Raw genomic sequence first — 15,081 nt, forward strand, 5'->3', positions numbered from 1 at the left:
CCGCTGTTCATTTTCACATCTCCTCTTATCCCAATGTGTGAACTGGCATCGCTGCCTGCTGAGTGGGTGGGTTGACAGCAATGACCCCTAATACTCTCCTACATTGTCTGAGTGAAAAGTTAACTTCTTCATGTAGTTCAGAGAGGTTTAATTAGCGCAGGACAAGTGTTGCCAGGTGGTATATTATTATTTTCATGCGTGAAGTTCTGTGCCGTGTGAAAGTTAAACTAATTAGGGTGATCTAGTCCCTGAATCTCCTATCTATCACCTCTCTCTCTCTCTCCTTTCTCTCTGTCCCTGGTCCCTTGCAGGAGAGAAGCCGTTCATCTGTGAGATCTGTGGGAAGAGCTTCACCAGCCGACCCAACATGAAGCGCCACCGCCGCACCCACACAGGAGAGAAGCCCTACCCCTGCGATTTGTGCAGCCAGCGCTTCCGTTTCTCCAACATGCTGAAGGCCCACAAGGAGAAGTGCTTCCGGGTCACCAGCCCTGTGACCCTGCAGGCCAGCGGCCTCCCCCTACCTCTCCACCTCTCTGCCAACGCCCCCTCCTCCTCTGGCCCCGGCCCGGGCCTCGCCCCCTCAGCTGCCACCACCTCCGCCCCTCTGGGCCTCAGCCCGGCAGGGGGGGCTCTTCCCCCACGCACCCCCGTGGGACACGCCACCTTCTCCCACCTGCACTTGTCCCCCTCTCACCATCTCCCTCACCACCACACGTCGCAACAGCAGCAGCACCACTCCGGCACGCCCCTGCAAGCGCCCCCTCTCCCCCACCACCACCTGCATGTGCCCCCTGTCTCCCCTCCCCCCGCCCTCTTCAAGAGCGAGCCCCTCAACCACTGTGGGCAGGAGGACAGCAGCTACCTGCGCTACATGGCACCGCAGGACAAGGGCCCCGGGGCCCCCCAGCATCACTGAACCCTTTGTGGGCCCTGGGCTCAAGGCCTGCCACACCACCATACCCCCACCCCAACTCTCCCTGTACCTGGCCCCTGGTGTAGAGCGGCCCCTCAAAGACTGATATGAACAAGACACACCAGTGTGTGGGAGAGTGTGAGGGATACAGACAGGTACCCTTTCAGTCTACACTTTAGATAAGTGAGTGACCCACTTAGCTAGAGCCCCAAGTCAACTGACACAGATTTTACAACCTCTTGCTAATATATTTTCTTGAGAAAATATTCTTAGTAAATCCTGAATTCTTAGACAACCTGCCTCCCATGGTAGAAGGCTGTGTGTGTACCGGTATGTGAGTTATCCCTCGTTTGTGTACATTGTATCCTCTCCACTGGCGGCTGCTGATGTAATTATTCTACTAGTAGATCATTATCCAGGTAGCGGATCAGAACAGATCCATTTAATCAACTTAGTCCTTCATGTCGACTGACTTAAACAACGGTTGCACAGTTCGGGGGAGTTGTAAGTCCTGATCCTAAGGCTGACCTGTTGGACCATGAGGTCACCAAGGTCTTGTTGAATGGTTACCATCCTGGTTCCAACTAGGCCTCCCACTGTCTCCTGAGGCATTCCATACTGGTTTTACCAGCAGTAGGTCAGGAATCACTGCCATAGGTCACAGTGGGGAGGTTAGAAAACACCTGTTAGTGCTACTACTAGTCTGCTGCAACAGCGATTCTAATTCTGGTTAATTGGTGCTTTCCATTGCAGTACTACACACAGTTATATACACATAGGCAGTGTAATTTAACAGTGTGGGATTGGTTGCGTTGTTGTGATGCAGTTCTGTGTTATGTCTTCTTAACTGACTTACAGCCTTATCTTAGAGCTGATAAGGTCAGACGTTCCCAACAGAACAACCCTGATGAACCTGAACGTGCCATCCTGTATACACACAGACACACACTTCAAAAAGCAGTATGTCATCACTGGTCTCTTTTTCCTGTCACTTCACACAAAATGCTTGTCAAGGGATTCTGCTGTTTTTTTGGCTTCTGTCATCAAAACAGTGAAATAATGCCACTGTGACGGGTCATCACATACGACCCAACCTGCACCTCGCGTCTCTCTTCTCTCTCTCTCTCTCTTTCTCTATCTATCTCTTATCTAGCTCTCTTTATTTCTCGATCTATTGCTCGCTCCTCTCTCTCTCCTGCTGCTGCTGAGATAATACGGGTCACCCTGTAAAAGGTCATTAAAACACAAGATTCAGAAGTTCAGACTTTTTCAGCACAACTCTTAACTGAAAAATATGTATTTTCCCAACCAGCCTATCTATATTCCACAGCTCGGTGTGGAGCAGGACAATTTTTTTGTAATGTAACGGTTTGTTCTCTTAGTTTTACTTATACTGTATAAGGTTACACAAACGTTGAAGCCCTATCACACACTTTGGCAAATAATGACGAATCAAAACATGTTGAATGTTGTCTAGATGGAGTGATATGGGCTAACGGTTTAGCAATCAAATATGTTATTTTCTAGTAATATTTTCTGGAAATATGCTACATTCAGTTTCAGACTGAAGAATTGTTCTCATCTCGCTCTAAACGTACTGTTGAGTGATAGTCATAGGAAAGGTTGGAGGATATTTCTAACATGCATTTACATTTCTTGTATAGATACATTTACTCAAAGAAATCACATTTGTAAATGTAACCTTTTTTGTGTGTGTGAATATTCCGCTGTCCCAATGTATGGTATTCTGACAGTCAGGATGTTAGTATTGATGAATGACAGAGAGAGATTCTGGCGTGTCGGAGGGTTGGGAGTGGGTTGTAGGATGTTGTCCGCCCCCATTCACCCTGTCTGGTACTGTTATCAGATAAGACTGAGTGTTGAGGAGCAACATTAAGGTGTGTGTTTGTCTCAGTAATGGCAAAAATGGAACCCCTCTGGTGCTGTTGTAACAAAAGCTGCTTTTACATAGTCTGGCCCCGGCCATATTCTCTTTCTGTCTTTCAAACTCTCTGGGTCTCTCCCTCTATGCACACCCTGCTAAAGCCATTCCATCTGTTGAACGGGGTTCTGGGGGGGATTTGTAGACACAAGAATATGTCTGACATGTTTCTGTGGATTAACACATAATAGGTATAGCATAGTAGTGGATCAGGCTGAGATGACTACTTTGTATATGAGGAACAATAGCAGACCATTAGCAAGACCCTGTACCACCTTGAGTTGATGGTATTTGGCCCATAGAATTTGGTTTAACAGTGGACAGAGATACCCACCCTCTAGAGAGCTACAACCGTTCTGCCATTACTGTGGGTCTATTAGTTGGGCCTCTGTATCAGCTTAACCATGAGTTACCTACTGTTTTTCAGGATGTTTCAGTACGAGGCTTTTTTTACATTAGTTTTGAAAAGCCTTTTCATTTGTGTGTATCCTCTGCACTTTACTGCTGCGTGAGTGAGGCGCAGTGAAGGGAGGGACTGACAATGCATTGTGGGAGTGAGTGATGTGTCGGGTGCATGGAGAAGGGAGGGAGGTGGTGATTGGTTTGGTGAGTGGCTGTTTGGGCAAGGAAAAGGAGGAGAATCAATCTGGAGGTAGATAGTGTGGAAGGGACCAGGGCATAAGGACATTTCTTTTTTTGTTTAGTTCATATATTTGTTTAGTTTATTTTTTCCTGTAAGGAAATATACTTTGGCTCTAATATGGACTCCCAAAGAGTGATGGAGTAGTGTTGTTCCTCCTGCTTTGGCGATTTTACACTAGCCCCTCCCTGCTTCATCTGATCTGAAATACATTCATGTTATTGAGCTGAGGTGTTTGTCTGCCTCATATCCAGTTTCCTCTTTGTTGTGTAACATTTTCTCTTCCGATTTACTGTATGATTCTCCTCCTTTCATCTTTGTTATATAGAATGCACTTTTGACTAAAATCCTGGCTAGTTAAGAAAAATAACAATGTATATTCTTTAAAGATGTTTAAAAATAATAATCTATATACTTTTTCCCCTCATGTATTTTTAACCACTTAAAGTAGCATTGCATATTTTATTATTGTGAGTATCTGGTACAAAATTGTGCAGCTTTATACTGTCCTGGGTTGGGGGGTTTTTTGGTGTGGGGGGGTGTTTTGTATGTTTGTTTTTGGAGATTGAGGAGAAGTGTAAATGTTGGGCCTTTTTTTGATAATGTACATTTAACAGACTCTGCTAACTTTCAGAAGTAAAAAATGAGTAGCCATAATTATCACATATTTGTGTGCTGTCATGTGTTCTCTGTCAGACCCTATGTGGTATTGGTAGCTTCATGTGCATTTGAAAATGATCTTTGCAGTAATGGTATCCTGTTCTCACAGCTAATGGAATAAAATGGCTGTCTCAGCTAGGGCTGCACACTATTCAAATTATTATCGAAATTGCAATATTGACATGTGCAAAATGCATATCGCAAGAGGCTGCAATTTATTCTTAAACGCCATGAATGTAACGTTTAAATGTAATAAGGGTCCCCTGGGAAACTCTGACCAACACTGGTTCCTACCATGTGACAACAACTTGTACTGTACCTTGCTTGTTCTTTAGTTGTCATGCCAAACTACACCAAGCATTGAATCGGAATACAATTTTTATTTCTATGATTCCAACAGTTCACCAAAGTGTTTTGATCAAAATTGCAAGTTAAATCATAATCGCAATATTTGGTCAAAATCGCGCAGCTCTAGTCTCAACACTACATCACATTGTCTGTTGCTACGGATACCACAGGAGTCTTGTATACAGACAGGTCGTAACTGAGGAAATGCATCATGTTCACTAAGAACGTGACAAAAATAAAAATTTTTTAACTGAAATGTAATCTAAATTCAGATCCCCCATTGAATGGATAGTTTGACCAGCCATTTTGAGTCACAGGCTGATAATATAAAACAAACTGTACAATCAGTCCTGGACTAAACAAATCTGTCACCAAGATGGAAAGCTGTGGTTGAAATTGTGCACCATGTTGAGAACCAAATGTGTGTTTGCCGCCAAGCCTTTATGAAACAGTGCTGTTTCCCAGAGTTAATCCCAGCTGGCTGTATTATTCATTACTACATGGATTTAATCAACAGGGTTTGTGTTATTCTGATTGCTTAGTCATGTTCTTTGATACAGCCTCCAGACGTCTACTGCTCTGATTCCAGAGATCTGGTCATTCCTGTTACACAGGGTGCTGCAACTCTCTGACCTCTTTCTTTCACTCCTTTTGCAAGCTGGCTCACTCTGTACATTTTCTTCCCTTTTTCTATTACCTTCTGACTGTTGTTCCATCTCTGTGGTTGCAGTCAGATTTGTGTTTGTCTGGTGACGTTTTAGAGTAATTTGACAAGCTAAACTCTTGATCTCTGTGGGCGTTTGTTTGCAGTGTTGTGAGTGGATGTGATTGTATCAACAGAAAGAACCTGATACTGATCCAACGGCTGAAATCACTGCGTTAGCAAACAGAGGCTTTCCTTTATCGCTCACGATTTGAACTGTGTGGTAAATCCTTGTGTCTGTGGCAACATTGTTGGAGCACTGTGTTCCCTTTGGCCTTGTGTTCCAATCCAAATAGGTCCAGTCTTCTACACCCCTGACCTTTTTAGATGACCTGACTAACTCCATTGTTACCTGGCCTCACAGCATTAGAAGCCATAATAGTGCAATGCCCGGGGGTATTTTCCTCAAGGAACCATTCTAGAGATTAATAAATTAAAGGCTTGCACAAACACAGCTTGACGGTTTCCAAAAAATGTGCTTTAATTTTAAGCACCACAAGACCACTGCTAATAAGTCTTGTTGGAAGCCCTGCAAGAACACTTAGAGCAGTCCTTGTGCATTACTAGACATAGTATTATGCACTCGTTTTAATTAATAGAACTGGGTTTGCCTGGCAGGAAGGAAGCGGGAGTGAAGATTGACCTTGTCATGGAGGCCGCCACATAAATCATATGACAAGACTTGATCTGGGAAACAATCAAGCTATTTTAAGTAGCTCTAAATGGGAACAGTAAGTATTCTAACAGCAGCATGTTTGGCTGCAAGGTTTGTGTGTATGTATTCATGAGAGTTTGAAATGTCTGTCTGATTCAGGAAAGGAAGTGAAGATTCAAATGTGCACGTGCCAAAGAGGTGGGTCCACGCCACATCAACCAGGTTAAAGGACACCCCACCCATTAGTCCCTAGAGTGAGTGTGTCTAGCTGTCTGTGTCTAGTGTCTGTTTTTGTCTTCATGAGTGTTTGTGTCTGTGTTCAAGTGCTTGCAGATGTTTGCTTGTAATCCTGTAGAGACCCTGTAGCCAGAGCAGACTATTAGAGCAAGACCTAACTAAGTTTATTTTCAAGAACTTGATGTGTGAGAGAAAGTGAATTACTGATACTAAAATCTCCCATCACAGTTTCTTGTTGACATCACAGGGTTAGAATAGAGGATGTGAGTCAGTGTTTGTGTTCTATGCAGATGAGAGAGAGGGAGAAAGAGTTAGAGCGCCCAGCTAGCACATTTGGTTCCTTGGAAGTTGTGGGAATGTGTGTTTTTGGTTTCGCAATTGGTTCTGGGAACAAAGCCATACGTTTCCTAAACGGTCAAACTGAATGTTTTTTAAATGTTCTGAGAATGGAAGTAAACATTTAGCCTATTCTGGGAATGTAAATGTTTAGGTTGTGGGAGCGTTTTACTCTGGTTCCTTCAAAGTTTTTTCTGGGAGGTTTTATTAACGCTCTGAGAATGGAAATTATAGGTTATTTAGAGGTTGTTGAATATCTTCCTTGCACCTTGAATAAACAGTCTTCGTGCGTGTGTGCGCCATCGTGCACATGTTGATTTTGTCTATTCCCACCAGATGCGTTCATGACACGCAGGTTAAAATACCAATTAATTTGACAGGTCAAAACACAAATGAAACATTCATACACATTTAGCTAGCTTGCTGTTGCTAGCTAATTTGTCCTGGGAGATTAAATGCATATGGTCCTTTTTTTTTTTTAGCTGGATCTTTGTAGAATTTTGACCCATTTTGAGTCATACAAAATCATGTGTTCTCTACTCTGACAATTAATCCAAAGATAAAATGGGAAACCTAGTTAGATTTTAGTACGTTTTCTCTCCTCATTCAGCTTTTCTTTTCTTCTGTGGATTTATATGGCGGTTGGCAACCAACTTTAAGGTGTGTTACCTCCACCAACTGGACTGGAGTGTGGACTGCGTTCATCTTTCAATCACCCACGTGGGTTAGTATGCTCTTAAAAACCCATGAGTAGATGGGAGAGGTGGTGCGTCAAGTGTCTAAATTAGAGGCAAGGTCTATTTTAGCGCCTGGCTACGCAGACGCGCGTGAGCAGTTTGGATGAAATGATTGAATAACATGTACAGTGGGGGGAAAAAAGTATTTAGTCAGCCACCAATTGTGCAAGTTCTCCCACTTAAAAAGATGAGAGAGGCCTGTAATTTTCATCACAGGTACACGTCAACTATGACAGACAAAATGAGAAAAATTATCCAGAAAATCACATTGTAGGATTTTTAATGAATTTATTTGCAAATTATGGTGGAAAAATAAGTATTTGGTCAATAACAAAAGTTTCTCAATACTTTGTTATATACCCTTTGTTGGCAATGACACAGGTCAAACGTTTTCTGTAAGTCTTCACAAGGTTTTCACACACTGTTGCTGGTATTTTGGCCCATTCCTCCATGCAGATCTCCTCTAGAGCAGTGATGTTTTGGGGCTGTCGCTGGGCAACACAGACTTTCAACTCCCTCCAAAGATTTTCTATGGGGTTGAGATCTGGAGACTGGCTAGGCCACTCCAGGACCTTGAAATGCTTCTTACGAAGCCACTCCTTCGTTGCCCGGGCGGTGTGTTTGGGATCATTGTCATGCTGAAAGACCCAGCCACGTTTCATCTTCAATGCCCTTGCTGATGGAAGGAGGTTTTCACTCAAAATCTCACGATACATGGCCCCATTCATTCTTTCCTTTACACGGATCAGTCGTCCTGGTCCCTTTGCAGAAAAACAGCCCCAAAGCATGATGTTTCCGCCCCCATGCTTCACAGTAGCTATGGTGTTCTTTGGATGCAACTCAGCATTCTTTGTCCTCCAAACATGACGAGTTGAGTTTTTACCAAAAAGTTATATTTTGGTTTCATCTGACCATATGACATTCTCCCAATCCTCGTCTGGATCATCCAAATGCACTCTAGCAAACTTCAGACGGGCCTGAACGTGTACTGGCTTAAGCAGGGGGACACGCCTACCACTGCAGGATTTGAGTCCATGGCGGCGTAGTGTGTTACTGATGGTAGGCTTTGTTACTTTGGTCCCAGCTCTCTGCAGGTCATTCACTAGGTCCCCCCGTGTGGTTCTGGGATTTTTGCTCACCGTTCTTGTGATCATTTTGACCCCACGGGGTGAGATCTTGCGTGGAGCCCCAGATCGAGGGAGATTATCAGTGTTCTTGTATGTCTTCCATTTCCTAATAATTGCTCCCACAGTTGATTTCTTCAAACCAAGCTGCTTACCTATTGCAGATTCAGTCTTCCCAGCCTGGTGCAGGTCTACAATTTTGTTTCTGGTGTCCTTTGACAGCTCTTTGGTCTTGGCCATAGTGGAGTGTGACTGTTTGAGGTTGTGGACAGGTGTCTTTTATACTGATAACAAGTTCAAACAGGTGACATTAATACAGGTAACGAGTGGAGGACAGAGGAGCCTCTTAAAGAAGAAGTTACAGGTCTGTGAGAGCCAGAAATCTTGCTTGTTTGTAGGTGACCAAATACTTATTTTCCACCATAATTTGCAAATAAATTCATTAAAAATCCTACAATGTGATTTTCTGGAGAAAAAAATTCTCAATTTGTCTGTCATAGTTGACGTGTACCTATGATGAAAATTACAGGCCTCTCTCATCTTTTTAAGTGGGAGAACTTGCACAATTGGTGGCTGACTAAATACTTTTTCCCCCACTGTATATGTACATTTATTTTGCAAGCAACATGGCTGGTTTAGTCACCATCTTAAAAGTTTCAATGAATGTTTCAATAAGACTTTTAACACTGCTAGCTTGTTTTGGGTGAACTTTTTTTTTTACTCCAAGCACAGATAGGACACATGGAAATGTGTTTCCTTGGGCTTTAATCATGCAAACACATTACATTTTTATTATGACACGGCATCTGTGAGATTCGATGCTATAATCTTCTGTTTCTATCCATCACTGCACCACCAGGATGGAGCTAGTGTGCATAACCATAGGACAACCACGCTCTCACCAAGCTCAAAGAAACATGGTCCTCATTTATGTTATGTGTTTGCTGGGAGTGGCAGGGGAAGGTATGAGTGACTGACTCACCACAGCACTGATGCTGTTTGTGAATATGTGAGCGAGTGGTCAGGTTCTGTGAGTGGAAGAGGGCTAGGTGATAACACAACACCAGATACGTCTGCACTCCCATCTGCGTTCAGAAATAGTCACCTCCCAACTACTAGGTATTATTGGCTCTTGTGGCAGAGAGGCAGGAGGAAGGGAGGCTGTGTGTCTGAGAGGAGATAAAGACACGAGGGAGTGGTTGGGGTAGGGTAGCCTGCTGGGTCGAAGTGGCTGAGCATACAGAGGTGCAAATGTCTTGCTTTCACCTTTTTCTAAAGCACTTGTAAACCATTCATAGTTCATTTTTACATACATTTGAACATTGTGCTCTGTGATCTTGGTGTCACCCTTGGGTCAATTAGGGATGTGTGGTTTGCTCACACAGTAAAAAGGCTGTAAATGATGTCACATAACAGGCATATCTTGTGTACATACCGCGAAGCAGTTTTGTTACGCATACATTGAGAGAACACAACAAACGGAATCTCCATGTTCTCTGTGGAGGCTGTGCTGAGTGATATTCAAACCAGAATCAACCAACCTCTCTCTCCAGCCTGTCTACTGGACTATGGGTTCACTAACACAGGATCTTGGAGGCGGGCGCGAAATGGGCCGGTGTTGCGTAGCCTAGGACGTCATAACGGTAGCAAGCTCAGTGGTTTTGACAGCCAATAAAACGAGCTGAAAGCACCCTGTTCCTCGACAATCCTCGTACATAACTAAGTAATGTTCAAGACTGGACAAAGTACAGCATGCCGGTGACCAATTCAAGAACATAGCCAACTTTAGGGATACCGCGCGGGACAACAGTGGCATCGGGTATACTGTTGACATACATTCTTACTGGTAAATTTTTGCTATGGTTCCTTTGCTGTGCAAATAAGATTAATTATTTAGTAAACTAACCTTCAAAAGCGAGTGCCTGAGGACGTTTTCCAGTGAGTAAATACAGCGCGTTCACTCGTGGATTAGGAAACATTTGCATAAAGGCAAATTTATTAGATGTTCATCAGTCTACTCGGTTTTTGGAACAAATTGTTATAGGATAAGTAATTGATATTCCTGTGAAATGGCATAATATAATGCGCTACTGTACTATTCATAATATACATTGTATGTAGCCTAATATTGTATGATGATGGTTACATTATATAATTAGCATACTGTAAGTGCTGCATCGCGCGCTGCACTTTCTGGCATTGTAGATAATTACAACATTGAACAGTGTCCGTATCTTGGGGGTTATTTACAGGGTTTTCCTGTACCTGAATTATCCTCCTCACAGATCCCACGTATTGGTTTATAGTGTTCTAGGAACCTTCTGTTGACAGCACGGAACATTGAAGGTCAGTACAGTATGTTCCGTTCTTTCACTTTAACTGATTCCTTGCAGCTTCAAACAGATCCGCATCGCATGACATGTAGTTTGGCGTTGAAAATGTCTTGATTTAAGATATCCGTTTATTTTGCATGCTGTTGACTCGTGTGTTACTTAGTGTTATTACATTTCCCAATTCAATGTTCTGCAGCTGCACAGTTAGAGAACATCACAGCTGTATCACTTACATAATAATGTGACTTTAGATTATGACATTTCAAATGGTAAAAATCAGTGTTGTAGTACTCTAGTCCAGGACTCGGACTCGACCACTGGGGACTCGGACTCGACCAATAGTGACTTTGAAAATCTCTCTTTGTTGCAGAATTTAACATACTAGCTACAACAGCAAATGTTAGAGAGCTAAATGATCTAGATATCCTTACAATGTGCAACAATGTAACAGCATTTAGTATATAAAATAAATGGTTGGATGGCAGCTTAGCACTGCAAGCGACTTGTGACTCGACTCATAACTATAAAGGACTCGGACTCGAACACTAGGGACTTGGGACATACTTGGACTTAATGTAGTTTCAGGGGTAGAAATGTGCTTGATGTTTTAGTACATATGTTGGGTGGCTAGCAAGCAGAAATGCAACCCACGCTGATATTGGAACAATTATTATTTCTCATACCACCAATAATCTTTCTAATTCAGGTCCATAAAAAAATAAAATCTCTAAATGTTTATATTTTGTTTGTCTTTTCCTCTTCAATCTGTACTTTTTACTCTGCTTCCATCCTCCTCCTCCTCCTCCTCCTCCTCCCTGTCCTATTATACACTAATTCTTCCCAGAACCCCTACCTTGTGTGTTTTCCGACCTGTGTCGTCGTGAACGAGAGACCAAAAGGTGCAAAAGAGCGGGATTGTGGTGCCACTCATCTCAGTAAGAAGTTGTGGCAAAGCCAATCATGAACTGCTTTGGCTCTCCCCCAGGCGAGGACATTCCCCCCCCACGTTCCAGACGCTCCGCAAACAACATGGCCGCCAACTCAGCAACGCCCCCCTCTGACAGGCGCTTCCTCATCTTCTTCGACTTTGACGAGACCATTGTGGATGAAAGCAGTGATGACGTGGTGGTGCAGGCGGCCCCAGGCCAGAACCTCCCCGCCTGGCTGAAGGACACCTACCGGCCGGGCCACTACAACGAGTACATGCAGCGCGTGCTGGCCTACATGGCAGAGAAGGGCGTGACCGAGAGCACCATCCGCTCCGTCATCGAGAAGATCCCCGCCTCTCCCGGCATGCTGGCCCTGTTCCAGTTCCTCCGCCACCGCCCTCCGCAGGACTTTGAGGTGGTGCTGGTGTCTGATGCCAACACCTTCTTCATCGAGTCCTGGCTCCGCCGCGTTGGGGCCCGCCAGCTCTTCGTCAAGATCTTCACCAACCCTGCCACCTTCGACAAGGATGGCCGGCTGGTGCTGCGCCCCTTCCACTCCCACAGCTGCTTGCGCTGCCCTGAGAACATGTGCAAGCAGGTGATCTTGAGGGACTATGTGATGCGACGGACGCAGGAGCGCGGGCGGCCGTTCCAGAGGGTATTCTACGTGGGCGACGGGGCCAACGACTTCTGCCCGTCTCTGATCCTGGGCCCCAGGGACACGGCGTTCGCCCGGCGGGACTACCCCATGCACCGGCTGATCACTGAGATCCACGAGGCCAGGCCGGGGGAGTTCAAGGCTGTCACTGTGCCCTGGGCCAGTGGGGATGATGTGGTGGAGCGACTCAGGAAGCACGCAGAGGAGAAATGATGAAGCTGGGGGGGTACACCGCCTGCTCACACACACACACACAAATATTCAGAGACACACTCATACACAAATGACAAATCACATTACCAGATCAAATACCCACAAAACCACATACTGACACACATCAATGAAAAAACACTCTCCGCTCAAGAATAGAGCATGCCAATTGAACAGGCCTTTTGATATATTGCCTGCGACAGACAATGTCACCCTTCCAGTCAGTCCATCTGTCTTACTCTGACTCAGCCATAGAGCTAGAGATAATGTAGTCTTTCAGCCCACCTCCTCTCACACTGGGCTAAAGGTCAATCAGAGACACCAACCCAATAACAGAATCAACTCTGTTAGTCAATACAGAGACCTATGCCTTGGTTGATACCCTACCAATCAGGCCAGTATTTTGTCAGTCAAGCTTTTAGAGGGATTGATACTCTTACGCTTGATTGAGAAGGAAGAGGACCAAACCTAAATCATTGCCTGAATTGGGCGTTCTGCAGTGATACATTTAGGACTGATAAATTACCTGTATTCCTTTGTTGATACTGAGCTTAATTGGTTTATTAACAATCAAACTGGGTCAGTAGCGCAGCAGATCCTGTTAATTAGTGGCCCGTTCTCTGACTATAGCCCTCTCCAGACCACCCAATGGCATTGTCGATGCTAAATGAATGGGTGGCTATTCCAGTGTAATTGTTATATTTTCAATAATAAATGGTGTTGTTTATGTGTTCTTTGTGAAATAGAAAATTGATGGCTGATTAGGGAAAATTGAATGTGACAACATCGCCATCTACTGGCAGACTGGTCCCCAGATTGCAACTGGGGACCAGTTTTAAAGTTTTGGGAAATTAGTTGAAATGGAACTAAAAATGCCCTGTACCATATGACATGGCTATATAACTAAATATTGTGTCATTTTGAAACATATGTATTATTATTTATATATGTCTGTTTTTAATATGTACCATTTACTTGTACCTACATGTTCCACTACCAGCAGGAAAATAAAGCCATGAACTAAACTTTTGAGTCTGTACTTTAATTATGTCCTATCCTAACACACTATAATTGCACCCCACTATGTTTCTCTCTACACATAAGTTCCACTGGAAACAGTTTCTTGAGTAAGGCAGCAGTACAATAGGCTTGAACACCATTTAGATATGTTTCCCACCACAATGCCACACCCCTTCCTCTCTTCACCATAACACCAAAGAGATTATGAATTGATTCTGTGCAATCACTCATAAGATGCATACTTTGTTTCAACATATTACAAGGCCTACTGTCCCTCATGCCAGTCATCTGACACCCCATAACTATGCAATTATCAATGAACAATTGTCAATTACCACAACAAGCACTGAAATAATTATAATTGTGTCAACACAGCTTGAGTCCCTGAGGATTTATCCATTATATGTATTATAAGCAGGACTAGCCTATCTAAAAGATATCTATGACACAGAATTTTAGAACAAGAACAGTGCTTTAAATGTTTCACAATTACTCTAATCACTTAAACTGTCTACCAACAGCAGGCTATTAGAGAAAGCTAGTTTAACAACTTATATAGTGTGATAATGGTTGCAATACATCTGTATTTATCAAATAAATGACTGCCATCTCCACCTTAAAGGCCCAATGCAGCCGTTTTTATATCAAGATCAAATAATTTCTGGGTAACCATTAATTGCCTTACGGTAATATTTTTCCATTAAAATTGTGAAAAAGAAACAAAAATAGCTTTATAGCAAAAAGCTATTTCTCAAACAATAATTTTGCGAGGATTGTCTGGGAGTGGTCTGAGTGGGGAGGGGAAAACTGAAAACTAGCTGTTATTGGTAGACAAGTTTGGAACTCTCTGTTATTGGTCTGTTAACTTATTTACTGCCTGGTGATGTCACCAGTTAAGCCGAAACTCCACCCATGCAAAAACCTTCTGATTAGATGGTCCTGTGTAGATTCCATTTTCAACCAGCAACTATTAGGAAGTAGCCTAACTGTAACCACGTTTCCATCCAACCATTTCATGTGGATGAATTACCTGATGTATGAAAAAAGTCACGACCGGGCTGAGGGAAACATTAAATGTGGTACTATTTTTAAAATGCAGACAGACAATTTGTTCGTTCGACATGGTGGAATCTTTCTGTGTCTGTAAAATTAATTATGTGAGAAATGGCGGTGGTAATGCCTTTATGTGCAAATATTGATATAATAACCATTATATCGAAGTAAACTTGGAATCACACGTTGATATGTTGTGTGGTCCTCCCACTACAACTCGGGAAAGCATGCAGTTTATTAGGCTACAGATTAAATAAGTTATGATTAACTTCACAGGGTGGTGAACGTGCAAGGTGATGAGCTTGATGCTCCTTTCCAATAGATATCAAGGGTCTTATTCTTGTGACATGATGATCGATGCTGGGCTACCGTTTGACAAATACAAATAATATCCCTCTTATAATAATAATCTCATAATGATCTGCTTGGCGTGTTGACACACTGGTAGTTTGTTGTGGCCGAGTATTGGTGCTAAACCGTGTTGTTGGAGCCCGGCATGCTAGTTGGCTGTGGCGTCATATGACTAGGTGCCCTGGACGGTTTTCACGGAAGAATACTGTACCAAGTTAGCTAGCTGAAT

The 15,081-nt window shown here is 43.4% G+C and overlaps 2 protein-coding genes across 13 annotated transcripts in view; both read left to right on the forward strand.

Annotated features, from left to right (window-relative positions):
- Window positions 1–4,296, forward strand: part of LOC121569611 (zinc finger protein 652) — a 29,260-nt gene extending 24,964 nt beyond the window's left edge. Inside the window, exon 6 of the mRNA XM_041880706.2 lies at window positions 312–4,296. Within this exon, the coding sequence (XP_041736640.2) occupies window positions 312–919 (608 nt within the window). The 3' untranslated portion in view covers window positions 920–4,296. The remainder of the gene's footprint in view (window positions 1–311) is intronic.
- A 5,683-nt stretch (window positions 4,297–9,979) lies between these two features.
- LOC121569613 (probable phosphatase phospho1) lies at window positions 9,980–13,453 on the forward strand. 12 transcript variants are annotated; one of them, XM_041880715.2, is made up of 4 exons: window positions 9,980–10,144; window positions 10,551–10,644; window positions 11,476–11,530; window positions 11,617–13,453. In XM_041880715.2, exon 4 carries the CDS (start codon window positions 11,661–11,663, stop codon window positions 12,429–12,431), a length of 771 nt encoding a protein of 256 aa, XP_041736649.1. In that variant the 5' UTR covers window positions 9,980–10,144; window positions 10,551–10,644; window positions 11,476–11,530; window positions 11,617–11,660; the 3' UTR covers window positions 12,432–13,453. The 12 variants fall into 12 exon arrangements, with proteins under 12 accessions (XP_041736649.1, XP_041736644.1, XP_041736650.1 ...); XM_041880710.2 differs by having other exon boundaries at window positions 10,551–11,530; XM_041880716.2 differs by lacking the exon at window positions 11,476–11,530.
- Window positions 13,454–15,081: the final 1,628 nt, after the last annotated feature.

Source organism: Coregonus clupeaformis, chromosome 35, assembly GCF_020615455.1.
Source record: "Coregonus clupeaformis isolate EN_2021a chromosome 35, ASM2061545v1, whole genome shotgun sequence".
NCBI lineage: Eukaryota > Metazoa > Chordata > Actinopteri > Salmoniformes > Salmonidae > Coregonus > Coregonus clupeaformis.

What these genes read in the sequence shown, in the direction of transcription:
- LOC121569613 (XM_045210889.1), top strand. Translation starts at nt 11,272, where the DNA reads ATGCAACCCACGCTGATATTGGAACAATTATTATTTCTCATACCACCA. An exon ending in CGTGAACGAGAGACCAAAAG is followed by an intron (nt 11,531 to 11,616) that starts GTGCAAAAGAGC and finishes GCTCTCCCCCAG; the next exon opens with GCGAGGACATTCCCCCCCCA.